We start from the raw sequence: 17,272 nt of genomic DNA on the forward strand, positions 1-17,272 counted from the left end.
AGAAAGAATCTACATACCAGCACCACATAGGCTGGTGGAAGACTTTCATTACTTGAGTTGGAGTTGTACCAACGAAGGGGACTGGTCATGGTCTTAAGACTTCCTACAAACACATATAGTGGGTGTATCAGTAGCAGCCTGGTAAAAATAAATAAATAAATAAATAAATAAAACCCTCAGACTTAAGTGGTCAGATGCCAACATATAGAGCTAGCCTGTGCCATTCACAGGAATGTGCAGGCTAAGAACCAGTTTCAGTTGAATTTTCTCATTTATTAAATCAACTTGCTGATTTTTATTTTACTTTTGATTTTTGATAATGACACCCACATCCGAGAGGAAAGTGCATCATATAAATGAAAATATTACTAATAAAGTAATTACTGTAATAATAAAATAGCAGCAATAACATAAAAACAATTTCAGTTGAGCATTCTTACACATTAAAAAGGATTGCTTTGCTGTGATATATGAACTATATTCATATATACTTGTATAGATCATATATCTTTTGTGTTCAAAGGCTGAAGAGAAAAACAGGATTAGTGTAATAATATTAAAGCGGATTCAGGAAAACTCTTCTAATTTACTGTAGTGATTTAATCATTATACAGTTTACTACTTTTCTCCTATAGGGTTTCCCCCGCCCTCTTTCCTGGAAGTTCCTTGTCAGCTTCTAGCACAAATATCCTGTTATTGTCATTTGTTTGGAAAAGTTGGCAAGCAACTTTTCAGATTGTCATCAGTTTTTGCAGTCAGCTAATTAATTACCTATCAAGTCTTTAAAGTGATAGTCAGACCCTGGACTTGGCCAGTCCACTGCATCTCATTGAACTGGTCCTTTCCCTGGGCCTGGTGGACTGCCTCTTGTGCTCCAGAGTCTGTGCATTCTTCTTTTGAAAAGGGAAAAACCAAGAGCCTAACCCTTGCAGTTGTGAAGAAAATCTTCAAAATTGGAGTGTGCAGACACCCTGAAAGAATAGCTCTGAGAAGTGTGAACAGCCCCATTCATCTCAATCAACTGTTGACTCTGAATTCTAATGATTATCTAAAATATCTGCATTGTTAATTATTTCATTGCCGATCAAAGCAGACAAGAGAAAAAGTTGCTGGAATGATGGGGAAATGATGCTGCATTTTTTAAACTGGACCCCTGCTGATTAAAGTTGGTAAAAAAGTATTGGAATTAAATGACAAAGCATTACAGAGTAAGGGCCACACAAATGTTTTCTTTAGATAGTGATGTGCTTATATGAAAGTCTCTGTTTTGTATCTATTTCTCATCAAAGGAAGTCCCTCCCCAGAGCCTGGGAAAATCTGTGCAGCCTTGAATCCTGGAAAAGGTGCTAAATGGGAAAACCGGGAATGTGATCAGAAACTTGGCTACGTTTGTAAAAGGGGAAATGCCACTTTAGAGTCTTTCATTATTCCTTCAGGTAGGTTGGTCGATAAAATAAATCAGTAATGGCAATTATTTTAAATGCTATGTAATTAGATGAGGAAAGAGTAAGAGTAGCCTCAGGACTCTGCAGCTGATGGTGTAAAGGAAGATCCCTCCTCAGAGTGAGTGGGATTCCTCTGCTCCCCCTAACCCCCCAGGGCAGTCCTGTCCCACCCACACAATCTGCCTTCTCCCTTGGCCTAAATCCCTGGACTAGCAGAAAGTGGCCGAGTTCCCCTTTCCATGAGCAAACAGAAGGGCCCCTCTGTGCACAGTTCTTGGGGGAATGATGTGGCCCAGAGATGTCATTGTCAGTACATGAAACAGGTTAAAGTCTTTGTTTTGAAAAAGGACAATGGAATCGTCTAAAACATCACATTTTCATTTGCTGAAGAGAATCTGTTGCTATTTGTTATCACATTTGATACCTTGTAATATAAAACTGAATATACTAAAAATGCTACAGCAACACAGCTGCAGCTGCACCTTTGTAGTGCTTCAGCAAAGACCCAATCTATGCTGATGGGAGGGGTTCTACCGTCACTGTAGTTAATCCAGCTCCCCAAGAGGTGGTAGCTAGGTTGATGCTGTACACCGGGGCTTAGGTCGGCTTAGCTATGTCTCTCGGGTATGGATTTTTCAAACCCCTTTGCGACGTGGCTATGTCCATATAGTAGACCAGCACGTGGCTATGTCCAGTGTAGACCAGCACGAACTTGCCAAGGCATTTTGGTATTGGGTGGCAATGGAATTTTTTAGAGAGAGTATTTTAAGAAGTATTTTGTTTCTTAGGAAGAAACATCCATATAGATCTAGGACCAGTTGAATGTATGTAGTGAAAACACAAGGCAGCACTGGGCAAGAAAATACCACTTAGCTTGAAAGCTATTCCCTTAAAATCTCTTTGTGCCATCTCTATACTTTGTCATTGTTTCTGTCGTCCCTGCCCTCCCCCCCCAGCATTCCCCTCTCTTTCTAGAAAAATGCCCAGATGTCTCTTAAATCCATATGGTTTTATTTTCAGTGACCTTTACTGGTAACCTAGTCTATATCTTTACTACTCTGACCAAAATGGTTTGCCTGAATTTCCAAACCTTTAGTGGTTCCAGTGCTGCAATCTACATATACAAAACAATATGCCTGCATACACGGGGTGGTAGGTTTGTAGAATTTTTGGTGGTGCTCAGAACAGGTCCAGGTCCTGCCTTCCCCCCACACTTGCCTAAGGCTCTGGGATGTAGTTTGGGTGCTGGGTGCAGGCTCTGGGCTGGGGCAGGGAGTTGGGGTGCAGGTTCTGGGATAGTTTGGGTGCAGGAGGGGTGCAAGCTCTGGAAGGGAGTTTGGGTGCTGGGTGCGGGCTCTGGGCTGGGACAAGGTTGGAATTCAGGATGGGGTGTGGAACGTGGGGTTGGGCTGGGGATGAGGAGTTTGGGGTGCAGCAAGTAGACTACCCCCAGGGCTGGGGGCCAGAGAGGAGGACTCCCCCCAGCCATCTCCCCGCCGGCAGCGGCGAGCTCTGGGGGAGGGGAGGACCCCTCCACGGCCCCTCTTGCAAGACACTCACCCAAGCCCCCCCAGACTGCTGTTCAGTAGGTCCAGCCAGGATAAGGCCCCCCACCCCGGAGTTGACTCGGAGTCATCTGATGAGGGGTGGAGGAGGGCTGCCATGCACCCTCCTCCCATCCGCAGGTGCAGCAGCCGTCTCAGCCTGTAGCCGGTGGCAGCTGGCAAGGGAGCACAGTGCGGAGCTGCAGGGGGCAGCCGCCCGCTGCCTAGGGTAGGCAGGGATGCTTGGCGCAGGCACATGGGGGCAGCAGGCAGGGCTGGGGGATGCTTGAGGGGAGGTGCGTGGGGGCGGCAGGTGGGACCAGGGGACGCTCGGCGCAGGCACATGGGGGCAGCAGGCTGGGCTGGGGGACGCTCGAGGGGAGGTGCGTGGGGGCGGCAGGTGGGGCTGGGGGAGGTGCGCAGGGGTGGCATGCGGGGCCTGGGGAGAGAGTAAGTAAATGTTATGACAGTAGCAATATGGTATTGGCTGAGATACACACAGTAAAGCAATTTACTAAATGTCCATTGGGAGTAAGAGTCATGGACGGAAGCAGGACGTGTTCTTGCAAAGTGCTGTGTCTCCTCAACTCCCTTTGATGTAAAGGGTAGGTAGTGGCACTTGGTGCCTTCCAAGACCTGCTCCCCAAGAAGGAAGGAAAAAAGTGGCCTAGGTCCCAATACAACAGTGCACTTAAGCAGATGTTTGACATTAAGTGTGTTGGTTAAAGTCAACCCTCGAGATTATGGGTTTCATCTAGCCAGGCTGCGTACACGAGTTACGGGAGAGCAGTGTTCATTACATGACAGTCTATAACTAAACGCAATCCAGATGGTTGTACTGCAAACTGCCCACACTCTTTGTAGTACTTGTGTAGCCCTTTACTTTTGTAGAGGAAGAAGATTTTCATGAACTCAAGGAATATGCTGGTCTAATGCTGCAAAAATCTATTTTTCCATTAGAGGACCACAGCAATCTAATAAAAAAAAATTGTCATGGCAAAGTCTGAGGGCTTCAAAGCATTTGAAATGAAAGAGTTTGCATCCTGACACTGATATGTGGATCAGCAGGAGACTATTAATTCCATCTTCATAACTGTCTTATTATTTGTCATCTGTGTTAACCTGCATGACAAGATCTTAAGCAGTTATGCTTTGTTCTCTCTACTCTTGCTTTTTCATCTCTAATAGTCGGAACGTAGTGTGTGTCATCTGGGATGAGGACTTCTACATAGTGCCTGGATTTGCTTGTCCAAAATTTAATTGTCTTAGGTATTGTTGCCCCTTTTGGCCTGAGCAGGTAGCTGAAGTTCAGGAACTCAGAGTTGTTTCAGTTAGGGTGAGAAATAGATTATATGATTCAGGTGCATTCTTGGTATAATCTTTATTTACAAAGAATGTGCACAAAGTTCTGTTTCCCTGAACAGAGTAGAAACAAACAGCAGCAGGCAGGTTCCTGGCTCAGAAATCCCCTAGTCTGCTACTGCAGCAAATTCTGTGCCCAAGAAGCTGCCCTTCTACGTCTTCTCAGGTTTGCACTCATAGCTGCTGCTTCTGGCTTTCTACCTCCAACACACAACCTGCAACCAATATCCTAGCCCTTACGTTGCAGCCAAAGAAACCTCTCAGTCCTTATGGCTTAGCTGTGGCCTGCCTTGCAGTCTAGTGTCTTGAATGGTGACCAGGGACGGTGCAAGGATATTTTGCGCGGTAGGTGAAACTTTCACCTTGCGCCCCCCCCTCTGATGTCCAGCCCCCACCTTCCTACGGCCAAGTCCCCCCAGGGGCCCAGATGTTCACAAAGTGCAGGGGACATGGGGGGGTGCTGCAAAGAGGAGGGTCGTATGGGGGCTCTTCCAGGGGGTGAAGGTGGCAGAGAGGGGGGTGCACGGGATTGTTGCAGGAGGTGGAGGTGGCCAAGAGGTGGAGGGGGCGAGGGTGTAGTGGCAGGAAAGAGATTGCACAGAGGCAAAAGGGGCTCATTGCAGGGGGTGCAGTGGCAGGGAGGGAATGGCACAAGGGAGAAGTGGGCAGGAGAGGGTTGTTGCAAGGGGCTGTCAAGCGGGGGGGTGTCTGTGCCCGGAGTTGTTGCAGGGGGGTGAAGGTGGCACGGAGGGGTTTGTACAAGGGAGGAGTGGGCAGAAGGGAGATGGCAGGTGGGGAAGGGGTCCCGAGGTTGATGCAGGGGTGAAGGTTACCGTGGCTGGCTGGGGTGGGGGGGTGTTGCTGGGTGAAGGTTGCCCAGAGGCAAAAGTGGCAGGCCAGGGTGGGTTGTTGGGGCGGGGGGTGCACAGGGGAGAAGGTGGCTGGTCAGTGGGTGTGGGAGGGGGTGGCGCTGGCTGGGGGAGGGATGCCTGGGTTGCTCCCACGTACACCATTCCCCAGGCCGGGGACTGGACCTGCCCACCCCCCAGCGCTCCGTGGGCCTGTGCGGCTCCCTGCGGCCCGGCTAGGTACCTTGCAGGCAGAGTAGACACCCAGCTTCTCTGTCCGAAGAGCAGAGTACAGCTGTGCCTTCTTCCCCGCGCCACGGACCAAGCCGGGCTCTCTGCCGCCCCCGAGACTCTCAGCGGCAGCACAGGCGGCCAGGCCCCCCATGCCCGAGCCTGCTTCTGCTGCCGCTGAGAGCCCCAGGGGTGGCGGGGAGCCCGGCTTGGCCTGCGGCACGGGGAAGAAGGCACAGCTGCTAGCGCTAGACCCTCCCCTTCCCCACTCCGCCGCCGACTGCTCCCTTGGGGGGAGGGACTGGCCGCGCTGCGGGCAGCTCCTCTGGAGCCAGGAGGCGGGGAGCAGCAGCAGACTTGTGCTCCGCTGTTTAAAAAAAAATGTTTGGAGCACTGCTTTTTGGCACCCCCAACCACTTGGCACCCTAGGCGGCTGCCTACTCTGCCTAGTGGTTGCACCGGCCCTGATGGTGACCCCATGTCCCCCAGCTGTACTGTATAAAGGGCCTTGATTGCACCATCTACAGGGCCTGAAAGACTGCTTGGCACACCCATTGGCTATAATGAGGTCTGTGGTTGTCTTTAGTTCCAAGACTCACCTGGTGGCAGCCATTAGCACCAGCACACAAACAGTTCACAGAAGAATCCAAAAAAATGTGTTGGACATGCATACAGGGGTAGATTTTTCAAAGCCAGATCCTTATTCCTACAAACATGTCCTGACAATTTTTTAATGGCATATGCCAAAGGTGCATGCTACACTGAGCAGTTGTGCTGTAAATGTGTGTGTATTGCACGAGCAACTGCACGCTAATCAGCATTATTCTCTGTCTCAAATTGGATGTGCAATTGCAACCTGTCACAGCTTTGGATGCCTGTTTAGATATGTCCAGGGTATGTACTAAATCCACCTACCCAAATGCATCCTCTTCTCTACCCCAATGATCTTAATTATGAAACACTTGAAATTTTTGGTGCACAGAATTTTGTGCTAGTCCATGTAATGCTGCTTACTAAGCCCATATGTAGTTTATAATTTCTGTGCAACAAGTATGCTAGCTGGCTTTCCGTGCAGCTATATTCTATGTATGCTAACCTTTGATGGAGTAACCCACTAAGGCTGAATTGTATTATGGGGTTTATAAAACAACAAGGTACCCTGGCAGTACCCTAGTGCAGCCTCATATAATGAACTTAGAAATAGAAACATTTTTCATAGGTCTAATTTTCTTTAATAAAGAAGGAGGAAGGACTTCTTTAGAAAATACTCCTAAAACAACTGTTGTTGTTGTTGTTTCCTAATGCAAGAGAGCCAACTCTCCTGTCTCTCCTCGGACGTATGGGGTTAGTCCATTAAATGCTTATGTGCGAGAGTGAAGTTATATACATGCATTTTTGCAGGATTAGGGCTTTGTGATATAAGTACTTCTCAGAGGTGAGGTGGTGCTTCAGTATGTTACTTCTCTCAGGAATTTCTATTATATGATATCCACTAGCTTCACAATATGAATATTTTATTTTTAATATTTGAAAAAAAATCTCTGCCCAAGTATGGAATTTTACAATGTCTATATGTTTAAATTGTAAGGGGCCTTTCCCCATCTATTATGGTTTCCCAACACTTTCCATTATAATACCCTGTTTTTAGTTGCTTATACTTTGCCAGACTTTAACCATTTGTATGGAAATTTTCCAGACCAGGTGTCTGCCTCAGTCTGACTTCTTTTGGGAAGGTTCTGGTAAAATGTCCATCCACTTCTCAGAATGAGGTTAGGAGGAAATGTGGTGGTTTGAACACGTTAATACTAGTCTTCCAACCCTTTAATTGAGAAGTGCTAGCATCTCCATTCTTTGGAGCCAGGGCTTGACATTTGGCAAGCTGTTTGCCTCAATGTCACAAGATGTACCTTTTGCCACTCCAGTGAAAATTCACCCAAATTTGGCCAAATTGTAAGCCACCAAAATAATTCAGTTCACACATGCTTAGTAGAGACTTCAGCAGCTAAACCCTTGGTAGACTCTCTCCATCTGCACTGCACCTGATCCCTCTTGACACAGCTTCTGTATGCTGACTGGACTGTGCATGAGCAGTCCTCACAAAGTGACTGAGCATGCACCATCCTGAGATAGCAGGGGCTGAGCAGGACTTTGATAACTATTCCTCTTCCTGGCTACCTGGGGCTGCTGTGGCACTGGACACAGGCTCAGGGAAGGGAGACTGTCTGCCCTGTGCTGATAGTGCTCCCCCTGCTGGTGTCCAGATATGGAGGTGAAGGCGGAATTCTGATCTGAATGCAGAGGGATGAGAAATGGTAGAGGAAGAGGACTGAGGGGTCAGATTATTAAAGTTTGTATTATAATGCATAGGCACAAGGGGGCTGAATTAAGGTGGCACAGGCACCTTAATTCTGTCATTGCCTAACTTTTCAATGTTTGTCTTTGCTACCTTAGCAATCTTTTAACCTTTGTTTGAAGTATTTTTTATTTATCTTCACATGCTAAATGCTTTTAGTCTTACTTGAATGTGATTTATTTTTCTATGGTGTATTCAGCATGCAATACCAGACAGACCTGCTGCTCTTCATAAAGGACAAAAAGAAAGGTGGTGCTTGTTTATGTAATTTTCTATTCCTTTTTTTGTAGTGGTCTGAAATCTTTTTGTCATTTTTCCTTCAGAGACTAATGTGCCTATTAAATGCCCTGCTCAATGGATGTCATATGCAGGTCATTGTTACATAATTCAAAGAGACACCAAAATATGGAAAGATGCCTTAACTTCATGTAGAAAGGAGGATGGTGATCTGGCCAGTATCCACAACGTTGAAGAGTACAGCTTTATTGTCTCGCAGCTTGGGTACAGTGAGTATTTCTACAGGGCCCTATCAATATGATATTGAAAAATGAACAATCTTCTAGTAATTTCCCAAGTACACTGGGTGCACTTCAGAAGTTCCAAAAGCTTGAAAGAATCAACTTGTACCAGAGAGATTCCTTATCTTTAAAAGGGGGAAATCTAACAAAACCAGTAGAATCTTTCAGAAAGATGGAACTTTCCACGTGTCTGGTGGCGTGTTGCCAAAGAATGATGGCACTGCACCTTATGCAGGGTCGGGAGGACATTGTCCTGCTTGCTAGCGGAGAGGGAATAGCGTTTTATGGGCAGGGGTGGGAAAGAGGCTCAGAAGCTGCTGCAAAAGGAGAGGGGTCAGCGTGGCGACGCTGACTCATCCTGGGGAGTTGAAAAGGGACTAGCTCAATGGGAGAAGCCCCTTTTCCCTGCACAAAGCAAAGCAGCACCCAACATTACTCCCTTTGTAGGTTGCAAAATACCAGGTTTGGTCGGGCCCTGCTGTGGGCGCCCGTGCACAACATCCTTTCTAGGGCGGCTGGGAAGGAATTTTCCCCTCACCTCCAGTTTGGTGTAGGTGGAGTGAGGTGTTGTTCACCTTCCCCACAGCGGGTTCAGGGAGGGCTTTGTTACGGTGAGCAGGGACGAGAATTGCAACTTACTATGTAAGTGTGGGGCAGCTGTCCAGCGCAAGTAATCAATAGGGAAGGGATACAGTGACCCCTGGGTGATTGGCATAAGAGGCCATGGGAGGCTAAGCCTCCCCAAATAGCTGGCCTGCCACCTTTGGAGTGTACCACTGCCAAAAGGGAACCCCAGGTGACGCCCCCCCATGCTCTGCCCCAAGGCCCTGTCCTCCTTCTGCCTCTTCCCATCCCTGCTCTGCCTGCCTGGGGGCCTCTGGGAGGGGGTGAAGAGGCACGAACAGCGGGCTGGGGGGGCCTTGCGGGGAGGGGGCTGAGCAGGGCCACGAGTGGAGTGTGGGCGGGACTTTGGGAGAAAGAGGCTGAGCGGCGGTGGGCCTTGAGGCAAGGCCATGGTCTGGGCGCACCCAGCCTCCTCAGACGGAGGAGTCATGCACCGCTCATGCAATGACCAGATAAATGGTTTGGTAAAGGACTTAAAGTGGAGGTGTTGGTTATAGGAGCAAAAGGCGGGGTGGTGTTCGGGGCTCCGATGACTGCCACAGCAGGGAGCCAATCCCCTTTCTGTATAGCCACCTTAACTCTCCTTGGGAGTGGGTGGTAAGGTCCCAGCTGAGGGACATGTATGGAAAAATGTTCAGGTTCTGCTCTCATTTACTTGCAAGGTGTAATTCAGGGAAACTGTGAAGTCAGTAGGGGTATTCCAGATTTAGGCTGGTGTTAGTGAGAGCAGAATTTTTGTCCCAAAATTTTGCTTTTACCTGTTGTTAAAAGGAAGAAAATGTGTTTCAGAAATTTATCCTGTACAAAAATGGGTGAAAAGTTGTTTAAGTTAAATCTCAAAATGTTGGAAGCAAAAGTATAATTATTATAGATAACAAAATTTTAGTTCAGACGTTGTGATAAAGTGTTTGCAGTGTGCAGTTGTTAATTACATCAGACTCAACATCTTATTCCCCAGTCCCTTCCTGGCCTCTTCCCTCCACCCAGAGTTGATGCAAATAGCTTCCATCTTTTCAGAGAGTGAGATCTTTACTATCAATGTATGGAAGTAGGTGAGAGGAAGCAATGTCTGTTGATTAATGTGGACAGGACTGGAAGTCAAAAGATCTGGGGTCTGCTACCAGATCTGCCATGTGTTTACTGTGCATCTTGGGGAAAGTTATTTAATCTCTGTCTGCCTCCATTTTCTCATTTGTAACATAGGGATATTTTATCAATCTGTCTATGCATGGCACTTCAAATGCACCCATCACAACAGGCAGTAGTTTAGGCAACTACTATGGAAATCTAAACAGAATCATTTGTTTTTGGTTCATGAACAGATGTTTGATTTTTCTCCTCTCACTCCTGGCAGATGTTCTTCTGAAATGTAAAAGGCGTTTAATCTTCCTTTTAAGCGTGCGTGTGTGTGTGCGAGCGCGTGCGCACATTGCCTCCCGCTGGGTGATTAGATCTTCTCAAGGAAGTATGACTTGCATTTAGATCTAAAGGAAGATAGAAAAGAGGCTCATTTTCATCTTTGACAGGGACAAAATTGATATATTCCTGACAAACATTTAGATTTAATTAAATCAGCATTTTCCTACAGAAAACTGTTCCATTGGTAAATTTTAGCTTGGGATCAAAAATCAATGCTGCCCTCTGTTACTACCTTAATAGTTTTTTCTTTTGTCAGTAATATCACTAGGGGGTATGTCTACACTGGCAAGTTTCTGCACAAGTGATGCCACTTATATTAAAGTACTGGAATTAAAACCCTGTTGCGTGTACACACTGTGCTCCTTGTGATGGTGGAGAGCATCCACGTTAGCAGCTCTTGCAATGGCAAAGAGAACAGTGCATTGTGGTAGCTATCCCACTGTGCAATGGGCCGGAGGGTGCTTTGGGAAGGGTTTGCAATGCGTCATGGGGCAGGCACAACATCACATGATGCAGGTTTCCCAATCCCATTGTTCCATGGGCATCCTACTACATCGCCAGCTGCAAAGTGGGGGGAGGAGGGCAGAGTGTGTGACAGGGAGTGTATGGGGGCGGGGAAGATGGTGTGTTTTGTGGGACAGTGTGTGTGTCAGCATGCAGTCTTGTAAGTTCAGACAGCTGCAGGAAGCAACCAGTCCTGAGGCAGGGGAAGGGGGAAACTCAGACATCAGCTCCCCACCTCCATCCCTGGCTTTCTGCACAGCTCTCTCGCTCTCCCCCTCCCCACCCCCCCACACCTGCCTGCCTGCCTCTATGTTCAACAGCAGGAGCAGGAGCATTCCACATTAATGGTTTGCTTTGTGTCCCAGAACAGATCAGCACAGCATGCAAGGGCTGTCAGAAACAGCTTTGAAAGGGGAAGAGCGCATGTCTCCAGGGCAGCCAAGTTCAAAACAATGAGCAAAGGCCACTTGAGGGATTATGGGACATTTCCGGAGACCAGTTGATCGCTTTCTGCACTGTAATGTGTTTACACTGCCAACAGAGTGCTGAAGCCTCTGTGCTTTAAGGCTTATGACTCTCATGGAAGTGTGTGGTGTTCTTTTTATTTTTGTCTCCATGAGAGTCGTAAGCCTTAAAGCGCAGTCTGCAAATATGACAGGTCACAACAAGTGGACACAACAGACAGGGGGAGCACAAGGTAACATTGAGAAATGCACGATTAGTGTACTAAGCAGTGGTCACACAGCACATCGGATGCCTAGCCATTGTCATGTATTTTGTAGGCATCATGGTTGAGTTGAGTTATAGGAGATATTTGGAGGAGAATAATGTGGTGGCTTTGTGGATTTTTACAGCTGTTCCCCACACATAAAGGGGAGCATGGGGAAACGTATTAAGGTGTTTGTGGGAAAAATGGACTGATAGGTGATAGACTGGCATGATTGTTGGAGTGAAGACAGGGGTCAGAGATGACAGGGTATGGATAAGATGTGAATGACTTGACAAATGAAGACAAATAATTTTGCTTGGTGTGGAGGGATATGAAGAGGGGGAAATCCAAACAGGTCCTACTGCACATTTTAGTTGAGGTAGGAATAAAGTATTCTCAAGAACAGGAATGACCTGCAGTATGTTGGGGAAAGTGACAAGTATTTTGACAAGATAATGCATATTTTTTTAAACAGTAAGAATGAGGACAATTCTGCTTTGCTCATTGTACCGAAGAATAGCAATGTAAGGGAAGTGCATACTTTTTTTTAAAAAGGGTCATTTTTAGAAATTCATGAAAGGCTATTTAGGTTGGAGCAATTTACAAGAAATCTGAACATGGAAAGCTGAGCTAAAAATAATTCTGTTTTTAATAATAATCCAGTTTAGATAAATTAGCATTTTGGAGGAGATCTGAGACCCAGCTATTTGTAGTCAGGTTATCTCCCCACTTTGGGGGATGACCCTTCCTGATAACAAAATTAGTCATGTGAAGAACAGTCAGCATGTTTTATGAAGCAGAGACTTACTTCCAGAAGCTTTCTTAAACTTCCTGAGCATAAATTCTTCACTCTAGAATGGAACTGAAAGTTCATACTGTGTAGAATGATTATTAGCAAATCTCCTAATTTGATTTTTAGAGCCAACGGATGAGCTGTGGATTGGACTGAATGACAATAAGGTTCAGATGTATTTTGAATGGAGTGACGGGACTCCTGTGACATACACCAAGTGGCTACGTGGCGAACCAACCCATGCGAACAACATGCAAGAGGATTGTGTTGTCATGAAAGGACAGGTAAAGTAATCCAGTTATATCTGTCTCATGTGAGCCTGTTTTTCTTTTTATCCATTTTTCTGTCCAAGAGCGGGGGTAATATTATATGAAGTAACTTTTGTTGCCGCAAAGGTTTTTAGAGTTACTTTTGGGGGAATCTAGTCAGTATTTACATGTGCTATGAAGTTGTTTTCATTAGTTTCATAATAAATGGCAAGAGAGGCCATACAATGACTTTTCTCAAAGGTTAACTCCTTGTGTTGCTATGAAGCACTCTGAGTCTACTACTCTGTAGGTCTCCCATGGATTTGGGCTTCAGAAGAATACACCTACCTGTTCCATGAGACACATGAACATGTGTGACTGTGGCTTCCAGGAGAATGGAAAAAATAAAGACATTTGTTTAAGACTTGGGAATTTTTCTGCTTTGACTGAGCAGAGGCTGTATAACTTAAATTGCACAGATTTATAAACTTCACTAAGAAAATATATTAAGGAGAAATCCTGTTAATAAAAGAGCCTGACTTTCTGGAAACACATTTGGATCCCAGACCTTGGGCTTATGTGGGCCAGATATATTGCATGAATGTATTATAAATTCTTTGTTGGGTGTGCCCTGTTCATTTATATGTGCAAGAAAAGGGATTATTCAGTGCATTAAGACAAACCATTGCAGAGAACTATTGTCAGGCTGCTTTGATAAGGGCTACCTGTTAGCACTACTCCCAGAAAAATGAGGTACAGCTTCTGCAGTGACAAATATGATAAGCAAATGGAAGGAGCTTAGACAAGTCTGGTAAGAGATAGTATCAGAGGGGTAGCCATGTTAGTCTGGATCTGTAAAAAGCAACAAAGAGTCCTGTGGCACCTTAAAGACTAACAAATGTATCGGAGCATAAACTTTCGTGGGTGAATACCCACTTCGTCAGACGCATGTTAGTCTTTAAGGTGCCACAGGACTCTTTGTTGCTTGGTAAGAGACAGTCATGCAGGGTACAGCTATATGACACCAGCAAATTTTTTTTTTTGCCAGATCTGTGATGGTGTGAAAGACTTGTACTTACCACCCACTGCAGGGTCACCTATTTATCAAGGCAAAAATAGTTTTCAATAGCAAAACCTACATAAGAATGGCCATACTGGGTCAGACCAAAGGTCCATCCAGCCCGGTATCCTGTCTACCGACAGTGACCAATGCCAGGTGTCCCAGAGGGACATTATCTAACAGGTAATGATCAAGTGATCTCTCTCCTGCCATCCGTCTCCACCCTCTGACAAACAGAGGCTATCCAAACCTCCTTTTCATTTTGCAAAATGTCTCACCATTGGTGAGGGAGCTAAAAGTGAAAGAAGAGAAATAAATATACAATACAAATCATCTTTCCAGCTGTCCTGAAAGCTGCACATGGCTTATATATGGCAGACCACTTAGGCCTAGGACTAAAGAAATCCCAAAGAAATCTCAGCACTTGCTTCTAGTCTTGGCAGGTCTTAAGCTGGAGGATCTTAATATTGGAATACATTTATACCTTAAAAATCTCTTAGGTCACTTTTTATACGTTTTTAAATCTGTCTCTGGGAAAACAAACAAATGAAATTATGTTTGTATTTTCAGATTTGCCACTGACAGCATTGGCAGAGGAATACTGTACTTTTTTTTTAATCCTGTCATATCAGCCTACATCCTGAAAACAGATGTAGTTTAATGAGACAAACACATTTCATTGGCAGAGCTCCACATTTCAATAGGAGCTTTTTTTATCTTCATCGTAGTGTTGTCTGTTGTAATATTTTCCCATATCCATTCATATTTATATGGCTGCTCTCAATAAGCTTAGCAGAAAGTTAGTAACCTCCGGGGATAATGGATAGGAGGAAGTTGGAAACTAATTCTAACAATAGGATATACAATACTATAGCATAGTTTTGTCAGCACTTGTTTTATAAGTTATCTATTCCAGGGGCTTATGATTTCTGTACATCTACATTTAATAAGATATAGCATGCATTTAGCAATTGGTATGATCTGGTAGGACACCCCTTGTTAGTATCAGCCAATCGCCATGCCTTATGCAGGAAAATCACTATCAGAAGTAATACTTGTTAAAATGGTGCTTCTGTGAAAGACATGGGAGAAAAAGGGTGCTGTTTGGAGGGCAAGAGATGTAACTCAAATATCCAGCTTGTACACATTTGGAAGACACCTTCAATTTGCAGAAGTACATACCCAAGCACTGTCGAACTGGCAGCTGTAGGATCACCTCTGTCGCTTAGGGAATTAATATTTCAATGTTTGCTTATGAATCTCCTGTATTTAAAAAGGCTATTAAGGTAAAACCCAACTCTAAAGTTCATAAATTAGCAAAAAGGATTTTGTTTAGTCAATTCATATTTGGTCAACACTATCGCTGACAGATGTTTCTAAATGAGTCAGAGGTGTGTAGTGGGTGTGCGTGTAAATATGTATGCAAGGGGTACATCTCATCCAAAGTATTTAACATGAATGAAATTATATATATAAAATAAATAAAAATAGCATTGGAATGAATACTTTTATTTCTTGACATTTTATATATATACACACACGTACATACACATACATACACACATATACACCCACACCAGAAAAGGACCATGTTAAAAAGGGTCGGTCATGTAATTACCTACATTAAATTCAAGTATCAGGGGGTAGCTGTGTTAGTCTGTATCCACAAAAACAACAAGGAGTCTGGTGGCACCTTAAAGACTAACAGATTAATTTGGGCATAAGCTTTCGTGGGTAAAAAAACCACTTCTTCAAGCTAATGCCCAAATTAAACTGTTAGGGTATGGCTACACTTGAGAGTTGCAGCGCTGGGAGTTATAGCGCTGGTTGTCCAGCTGTGCAGGGACAGCGCTGGTGTGTGGCCACACTCACAGCTACCAGCGCTGGTGCGTGGCCACATTTGCAGCATTTGCAGCGCTGTTGGGAGTGATGCATTATGGGCAGCTATCCCAGCGTTCAAGTGTCAGCAACGTGCTTTTCAAAAGAGGGGGATAGGGTGGGGTGGAGTGTAGTGTGACAGGGAGCAGAGGAGAGAGAGAGTGGATTTTTGGAGCCGACACTGTGAATCGGCTCCCTGCTTTTGCAAAATCAGAAACTTTTTCCGACCCCTTAGTGTTAACTGCAAACAGCCTGCAGACCAGATAAGCAGCTGCCGACTCCCTTTCTCGCTGCTGTTTCTCTCCTCAAGCAAAAAGCAAACACTCAGCCCCTGTGAATCAGGCAGGCAGGGGGGGATATCTCATTTGATTGTTCACAGATTGATCACAGCAAACGGGAGCTGTGTTTGTTTTTTTAGATAAGCAGCTCCCGGAGCGGAGCCCCGCGTTCACAACAAAACAAAGAGAGGCTGCATAACAAAACAAAGGGGTTAAAAGCATTCTGGGATATCTCCTAATACCCTGGAGGCCAATAGCAGCGCTGGTGTGTGGCCACACTTTACGACCAGCGCTGGATCACCAGCGCTGCAATGCTTATTCCCCAGGCAGACCCAGGTGTACGGCCAGCGCTGCAGCCAGGGAGTTGCAGCGCTGGATGTGCCCTGCAGATGTGGACACTTACTAATTGCAGTGCTGGAAAGCCTCCACCAGCGCTGCAAATCTCAAGTGTAGCCATACCCTTAGTCTTTAAGGTGCCACCGGACTCCTTGCTACATTAAATTCAGTAGGTCAAAACTGGCTACCCAAGATTCATTTACTCATACTGTAGATGGAATAACTTAAAATAAATCACAGATCTACATTTTCCCCTTTCATAGCACTACAAAAATAAATATCCATGAACATTAATAATATTAAAGAACTAATGAAATTTTCTGAAAGACTAAAAGGCCCACTTGATTGATAAGTTTCTCTCCTTATGCCATTTTCAGGATGGATATTGGGCAGATCATGCTTGTGAAAAGAAACTTGCATACATCTGTAAAAGGAAACCTTTGGCAGAAGCTAGTGGAGAAGAGGAGATCAATGATCCAGGCTGTCAAAGAGTAAGTGCAAAATAAGTTATGTGAGTTGAACAAGCATGGGACAATTGAGACATTAAGTACAAACCAGATTACTGTGAGGATAAGGGTGGACAGCCAAAAATTGGTCTGTATTGGCCTCACTGGAGCACATGGCCGCCACAGTCTTCATAATGTGTAGGACATATGGCATACCTGGAAGAGTAAATAGATCTAGCTTCCAACCGCCTTCTGGCCCATGATTCACAACTGTGTTTTAAGTACCCCAAACCTATAGTTCCTGTAGCAGATTATTACTTTCCTGCCCTGGAATCAAGTTCTCCTTGCGGGATTGAACTTGAAGTTTTTTGAGGTGAAGTAATGCTACCCTGAGGCTGGAGAGAAGGGGTGAGCACAGACTTATCAGAAGAATTTTTAAAAACTCATTCTGTGTGACATTTTGTTTCATGAAACAGTATGTTATAAATAGATGTTTGTTCCTAGTTACAAATAGATATAAAAAGATTTATCAACAATTTTGTGTAGCCTACATGTGACTCAGAGATGTAAAGTATCTGACTTTGTTATAGTCAAAGTAGCTTTATTAGTCTACCATTTTTCATTAATGTATATCTTATAGTTGATACTTTTATATATATGTATTATACATTTAACA

At 45.0% G+C, this 17,272-nt stretch overlaps 1 protein-coding gene across 1 annotated transcript in view; it reads left to right on the forward strand.

Annotated features, from left to right (window-relative positions):
* LOC123364409 (macrophage mannose receptor 1-like) overlaps nucleotides 1-17,272 on the forward strand; it is an 89,194-nt gene that overhangs the window by 16,057 nt on the left and 55,865 nt on the right. The window contains exons 6-9 of the mRNA XM_045006532.1: nucleotides 1,290-1,436; nucleotides 8,107-8,289; nucleotides 12,477-12,634; nucleotides 16,528-16,641. Coding sequence (XP_044862467.1) covers nucleotides 1,290-1,436; nucleotides 8,107-8,289; nucleotides 12,477-12,634; nucleotides 16,528-16,641 — 602 coding nt within the window. The remainder of the gene's footprint in view (nucleotides 1-1,289; nucleotides 1,437-8,106; nucleotides 8,290-12,476; nucleotides 12,635-16,527; nucleotides 16,642-17,272) is intronic.

The sequence above is a fragment of the Mauremys mutica genome, chromosome 2, assembly GCF_020497125.1.
Source record: "Mauremys mutica isolate MM-2020 ecotype Southern chromosome 2, ASM2049712v1, whole genome shotgun sequence".
Lineage (NCBI taxonomy): Eukaryota > Metazoa > Chordata > Testudines > Geoemydidae > Mauremys > Mauremys mutica.